This window comes from Anguilla rostrata, chromosome 8 (assembly GCF_018555375.3).
Source record: "Anguilla rostrata isolate EN2019 chromosome 8, ASM1855537v3, whole genome shotgun sequence".
Lineage (NCBI taxonomy): Eukaryota > Metazoa > Chordata > Actinopteri > Anguilliformes > Anguillidae > Anguilla > Anguilla rostrata.
The window spans coordinates 49,898,837-49,906,261 of record NC_057940.1 but is presented as its reverse complement, the minus strand read 5'-3'; the positions used below and the strand labels follow the sequence as shown (position 1 = coordinate 49,906,261).

At 46.0% G+C, this 7,425-nt stretch overlaps 1 protein-coding gene across 1 annotated transcript in view; it reads right to left on the bottom strand.

The window, feature by feature from the left end:
- LOC135260239 (RNA-binding protein MEX3A-like) overlaps positions 1-4,067 on the bottom strand; it is a 9,812-nt gene extending 5,745 nt beyond the window's left edge. Inside the window, exon 1 of the mRNA XM_064345474.1 lies at positions 3,441-4,067. Coding sequence (XP_064201544.1) covers positions 3,441-3,849 — 409 coding nt within the window. The 5' untranslated portion in view covers positions 3,850-4,067. The remainder of the gene's footprint in view (positions 1-3,440) is intronic.
- Positions 4,068-7,425: the final 3,358 nt, after the last annotated feature.

The window sequence follows — 7,425 nt, the reverse complement described above, 5'->3', positions numbered from 1 at the left end:
CCCCAAACAAAAGAACCTTTTACACATGCTCTAGTATTCAAGTGCGAGTAATATTCCGGATCTACATTGCAGTTCTACCGATGTGTTTTTCAAAATAAATAAAAAACCGACAAAAAACTGAATATATGCAATAACGCCTCGTTTTGCACGTCCAATTGCAGAGAAGCTGAAATATTTAGACACAGCTCGCCAGGTATTTTGGTATTGTGACAATTCCCATGTGATGTTCTAAGACTTTTTTTATTTTTTATTTAAGAAGATAAGAACCATAGCTGAATCGCCCCTAAATCACCAGGGCAAGTCCTGAGGAACAAAGGCAATGCTCCACACCAGATACTGAGAAATGGAGGGGCACTTCCACAACAGTCTCGTATCTGAAAATCCTACAGACTAGGGGGTGTGACTGAGGAAACGATCAAGCAGTTCCCCCATCTCCGCAAGATCCTAAAGGCTACACGAAAAGAATGCGTTCTCTGCGTTAAAAGGGACCTTGCTTTCACCTGCACAATGAACAAACGAATGAACAAACGAATGAACAAACGAATGAAAGAATGAACGAGTGAATAGGTGCATGAATGATTGCTTGAATGAGTACATTTATAGAACATGGTGAATCGGAGGGACAGCCTGGATTGTGAAAAGGTCAAATTAAATTGCTAAAATTATTTATATTTTTGGGTTTTCTTTTTGTGTCAAAATGAACCAGCAAATGTGTGCCTGGCATTGCAGCAGCAGTCTTTCTGAATTGCTCACAATCATTTTTCCCAGGGGAATAAAATAATATGAATGCAAAACCAGTGACTTCAGACTGTTTCTCACTGCTCTCCAAAATAGATACCGAATTCACAGAATGAAACAATTTCATTTTTTCAGATTCAAACCTTCAGAAACGAATTGTCAATTCCTGGTTACGCACTGAAATGACCGATGCGCGGTTTGATTCATGATTCACGTATCACTGACAAAGAAAAAAAAAAGCCCGTTCCTAGAAAAACCAAAAAAATACTCTCATTACATAGCATGATTTCTGGAACTGCATTTTATTTTACAAAAAAAAGAAGAAGCTAAACCTGCATTTTAATGGTACTGGGGTATGGCTATGCGTTGAAACCCCGTTGTCCAAAATGATGCTCTGATTGCTCAGATGATCACAAGGTGAGTCAGCTCTCAAATTTTACACACACACACACACACACAAACACACTTACACACAAAGCTGAAAATACGACAAAAACAAGAACGACAAAAATCCTGAGAGGTGTGCACTGCCGCAAGACCTGCACGCTGGCAGGGATGAAATCATGTGCGGTAAACGCCCCCTTCCCCCCCCCTCCTCCTCAAATGGTGCTCCGCTTCGCAAAAAATATTCCAAAAACTGTTCTGTTTCACCTCTACAAGACACCAATGCAGCAAGACACCTAGCATACAACACTTAAAGAGGTAACATTTATTCAGAAACTCACTTGGGAGATTAACTTGCCATATAAATGATCATAATTATCATTATTTAGACCTCAGGGTCAACTCTGTATCACCCAGCTCTTTTCATTTTTTTTTTTCTTCTGAGAGCATGAGCTAATTGCAGCTAGGTGCTGCAATCAAAGGTTGAATATCCACGTTCAGGACAGCAAAAAAATAAAAAATAAAGAACATTACTGTTCTTGCGTGTGATTCAGATTCAGCCCTGGCCCTCCAACGACTTCATCATCTAACCAGACTGCGTGTTCCAAACCCCCCCCCCCCCCAATCTGATGAGGTCATAACCCCACCCGAGAGACGCAGTATGACTTAATTTTGATGTATGGCAAGGGGGAAGGACTGCGATCATGCTCAGAAACATTGGGTGTAGAAACAAATAACTAGATAAATAAATAAATAAATAACTAGATAAATAAATAAATAAATAAAATGAGGCTGAATTTGGCTGTTAAATACCCATTCATGCTTCAGGGCTTCTTGGCACGCCTAATATGGCACAGGGAATGCAATAAGACTACAAGACCCCCCTACCACGCCCCCCCCCCCCCCCTTCATCCTTATATCTTTGAAGAAGTGCAAAAGAGAAAGCCAATGCTTCGCACAGAGACACCCACACTCTCCCCATTTCAGTGAACTCCTTCAAACTATCAGTCAACGGGGGCCTGAGGAGCAGGACATAGGGGCAGAGAGGGTGTTGTTCTGGGTGGCTGGGTGTAACTCCCCCTTGAATATTTTGGACCCCCCAAATCCGTCCTTCCGTCCCTCCCTCCCACGGCTGCCCCAGACCCTCCGAGACCACGGTACTGCAGACCCCGCTCAACAATAGCAGCCTACATACAAAACACAGCAGGCGGAGAAAAGACACTTTTGTTCTCTTTGCGATGCCGCCAGGGGGGTCAACCGGACTTCCAAACGAAAGTGACCGCGCGCTGGCCTTGGACCGCCCCAGAGACCCCCAGCGAACCGCCGAACCAGAAAGCGCCTTCGCTCTTCTTCACGGACGGTTCTTTCAGGGAGACGCCTGTCTCTTTATAGATAGATTTTTGTGCCTAAACTTCGCCACACCAATGGCTAAAACGGCATTTTCCACTTAGTCCCTCTTATCTCTAAGCTGGGTAGTGTAAACTGGACACCTTAAAGTACACTCCCCCAAATATTTGGTTTCATTGACAGCTGACGCTGCCCTCATGGGGTGACGCCTCTTTCTGGTTTGCAGATTACCCTGTGCGTTCAAAGTGATTTACTGGCGATACTCTCAGTGAACTGTGTTTGTAACTAACCCCATTTGATATGACACGCAAATGTAAGAGCTACCCCAGGGCTGTGTGACAGACACGCATAAACCGTTATATACCAGTGGCGACACACTGTAAACAATGAATTCATTGGAAATGGGACAAAGAGAGGGAAATCTCACTGAAAATGTCAGCCGGTTTGAAACGAAAGAGCTTAACATGTGCGTGTGAAGACTACAAAATTTTGGGCTCGTAGTAAACTTCACAGCCTCACTGATTCGGCTACTATGCTAACAGTCGCTACTTTGAGTGATTTTTTTTTTTTTTTTTTTGAACAGTCTCGTGCGCTCACACGACAAAGGAAGCGAATGCCTCCATGCGCGAGGAGTCCGTTACACTGCAACATTTGAAAACAGGTCTTACATAAAATTGCGATACAGTGCAGTGAGAGGCGGTTAATTTGTGTCAATTGCTTTTTTTATTTTTAGAAATTTAAATCAGTTGTGATACTAACGGGGGAAACGTGGCTATGTTACGTAGGCTACAACGGAATTGTGAGGCATAACCGCCAAATGCAACAACAAACAGAAAAACCACCACCCCCTTTCCCCCCCAACAATATCTCTGATAAGTTATTGAGTCTTTACAGGCAGAGCTATGTGAGACAACACAGTCTACACATCACCAGCTTTTTAAAACCGAAACAATGTTCTGCTTTGTCTTTACCTTGTCTCCCTACTATTTCGGCCACATGTTCAGAACTGGGCACAGGGACGCATTCGGTTATATTAGAGCCGCGTCCTTTCGTTTCAGATGTGGGAGCTTCATACAGGACGCACAACTTGCTCTTTCCAGTCAAAAGCCCCGTGTCCCCGGCGCTCCCTCCTCCGATGCAGCTGCTGTGATGGTTATTGTTGTTACTCCGATCCTGCGATCCAGTTGCGGGAGACCCGCCGCCACCGTCCTCAGCTTCCCCGAGACCCAACAGAGACAACTGACCCAGCGCGACCCTCAGAGCCCGGGAGTCGTCCTCTTCTTCGTCGGGCGGCACGTGCAGCCCCTCGCTTCCGAAGCCGGAGACGGCCAGCTCCCCGTTCTTTTCCATGATCCCTGCTAGAACCAGCAGGCTCGGCATGGCTAACAAAAGAGTACGAAACAAAGACAAGCGGGGAAAGAGGCTCGAGAAACAGCACACCCGTGCGCCGCCTCCACGCCTCCCCCTTCCAAACCCCCTCCCCTTTCCAGTACGCTAGTCACACCCACGGACCAGCCCCCGTTTGCTATCTTCGCTTGCTTTGCTAGCTTTTTTTCCTCCTCCTTTCTCTCTCCAAGCTCTCAAGACAAGGGCCGTCTGCACAGAGTAGGGGGCTCGACCATCTCTCGCTCCACCCCGTCTGGTTTATACCGCCCCCTCCCCTCCCCTGCAGACACACTGAGCTGCCCTACTCTGCCGTTGTATCTCGTGCTCTTCAGATCCTGTGGCATCGGTGCGCTTGTATCGACCCCCGCGTGGAAAAAAAAACCCAGCCCTCAACGCTATTGCTTTGTCTATGTAAGACAACGCAGAAATAGAAAAATAACATCTAGCGATATCCGTGCAATCACGCAACACCCAGCATGTAACCAACTCAGCATGCCTACCCTATACCTTTGAAACTAAGCAGAGTATTTAGGAAAAAAAACGTGCTTGGGCGTTTTTGGGGAGCAGTATTTTGCAGACTCTACGACATGGTTTTGTCATGAGATAATGTTTATGTACAACAATCACGTAAAGACAAGAATTGCGTCTGGAGGAAGGGTGGCGGGCGCGTGCTGTGATCAACTTGGTTTTTTTTTTTTGTCTCGTGGAATTGCGACGGGAGAAGTGGTTGTATACAGTTTCATGTTACTTTGTTTTAATTTTAGAATTGCGAATGGTGGAAGCATGCAATCCAAAAATGCGTCCCGCCCCTTCGTCGCCGTTATTACTTGTATACACGAGGTTGCAGCGGGTCACTTTGTTGAGGTTGTTCTGTCTCGCAGGGAAGGGTGAAGGGGGGCGTGTTGCAGTATATCTGATTTGGATATACTGAGAGACAAGGGGATATGGTGGAGCTGACTGTGGGGCGTTTGTAGTGCCAGCGTAGCGACACTGTCTCTTTTTGTACTCGAACACGTTAACTCCATCTCTCGCTGGCGAGCACCAGCGCTCGCGCTCAAGAGTGGAACAAAGAACCCACAGCTCCGCTCCGCGGTGCTGGCTACCGCCACAAAGGCGCGCCTCGTGGCATGTGTAACAAAACACTCACAGGAAAACGCGTGTGGAAAAAACCAAATTGATGCATCTATAATAGCTAGTTTATCAGTTACAAAAATGATTACCGTGGTTGCTGTTCTTTTGGCAATGCCAGTTAAAACATAGTGGGTTCTGTAAAGTGCTGTAATGCTGTTATAACATGATGCAAAACCTGTACTCTCAAACAAAAAAAAACAAATGCGGACTTTAATGGGAACTGATAAAACAATATACCATCAAAATACAATGTCATGCCTGCAGACTCCGAGCCAGCAGACTTACAGTAGGTGTCTGACTGTACACATGCGCGGACAACACACGCGTAATGGGCGCGTCTGGCGGCGGTGTTGGTGCTGGCTGTAAATTTAGAACTGAGCGCGCCCTTATTTTTTATTTATTTATTTTTTTTGCTATAGAGGAAATGGTTCATTGGATCCGCAATAGGCTATGTCCTCCAGGACTGCGGCTCTGCAAGCAATGCACACGTTTCCTTTGCATTTAAAGTGAACCACAAACTGACAGTCACGGACTTATTTTTAAATGATCATGTCAGGTTTTGGATTTTAAAGAGCGTCACATTTTCGCAGCGTGTTAAAAAAATTAAGCCGTGGGGGTGAGGGTTGGGGGTTATATTATAGGTCGGGAGGCGTGTCACCAGTTGTCCTCCACTGATAGCCCTGTTTGGAAGGGTTTTGGATGTGGTTTAATCGGATTATCCTGTGTTGAACTGCGTCGATAGAGTCCAGATAATCACTTGTATGAGTCTTTTTTCATGCTCAAAGCTCATTTTATAATTAGGTTACAATAATAACAAACATCGTTTTATTTCCCCCAGTTTAGGCTATGTTGCACCGAACGGTGACCTGGTTGGATGTAGGTGGACCCGTTCGTTTCATCTTAGGCTTTGTGTGGCGTTCGCCCTGGCCCTTAGTAGGAAAAAACAAAATAAAGACAGCCTGGTCTAAATCAATATATTTAAGTCTGGCTGGTGATTTCGTTGATATTGATATTACCACGCCACGTCGGTCTCTTCCAGACGGTAAAAAATGATATGTGGCGCAATAACAGTCCTTTCTGTATAGAACAGAGACTATGCCTGCTGCACTGGGGGGGAAAAAAACAAATAACAACAATTATCTTATTATTTGCGCATGACGCATATGTGTAGTCATCCTAAACGGGGATTTTGAGGAGGATAAAGTCGTTTCATGCGAGCAAAAGGCACAAGAATGCACCAATGTGTGTGCGTGGATAACGAACCCCTTCGGCTCCTGGCTATGAGCTGGGATAATCAACTAATTAAGCAATGATTGTGTGCGCGCGCGTGCACGCATCGATTCACGCGGCCTTGGTTGGGTCACGCCGACCGTTAGCTGTAAAGTCTTGACTTTTAAAGAATTTAACATGCTTTATACAACTGCAGGTCGTCGTAATGTTGAATGCCGGGGGTATTGTCATTTCAGCGGGTAGTGTAGGCTGGACATAATCATCGTCTAGACACGTACCCCAGGCGCCAATTAGGGAGCCACACCCCCCTCCCCCCCCCCCCACCCGGATTATCATAGGGCGCTGGGGAGATGGATGACAAACGGGGACCATTTTAGGATTAACTCTTAATCCCAAACCCCCCACCCTACTTTCTGCCACCAATGAATGACAATACAACAGAGTTAAAATTCTCAGTGTAAACTGAACTCTTACAAGTGCATATGCAAATCCATGTGGTATCAAATTTACTGTGTCAGAAAAATGTTCAGTGTTAAATGAACTCTTACAGTGTACATGTGATGACCATCGGTCACATGCAAACTCTGTGCAGTTGACATGGAAATGTGGGACTAAGATGGGTAGGGGGGTGATGAGGTGGGGAAAAGGGTACCAAGAACTGGGTCTGAGGGCAGGTGGTTTTCAGCATGACTGGGGGGGGGGGGGCACATTGGAACAAGGCCAGGTTCTCTGTCACAGTGCCATTCTGTCCCAAAGGTCACCCTCTCTATGCTAATGGTGTCTCACTCTATCTCACCAATCAATGGACAGTATGGATAATGGATCACCTTTCCTAATTCCTTTGGGTTTTGGGGGCCGCCTGTTTGCAATAGCCCCCCCCCCACACACACAAAATACACACACACGCAGATGAATGAGCTCTTTGCTTTTTTTCTTTCTTTCTTTTCTCTCTCTATCCCTCTTTTTTCAAGCTCCCCCATTTATCTGGCCATCTGTTAGTGTGTCTGCTGGACGAAGTAAAACACATTTGGGGTTTTTCTTTTTTCCTTTTCTGTTTGTTGGCCCAGCCGTCCTGTGGGCAGAGTCACTCTTCTGTCTGTCCGGCAGGCTGTCCGTCCGTGTTCCCCACATTGCTACCCCTCCTTTTGATCCCTTGTCTGACTGATGTGAGCATTTGGGATGGACATGCGGCTTACAGCCTGCTCCAAG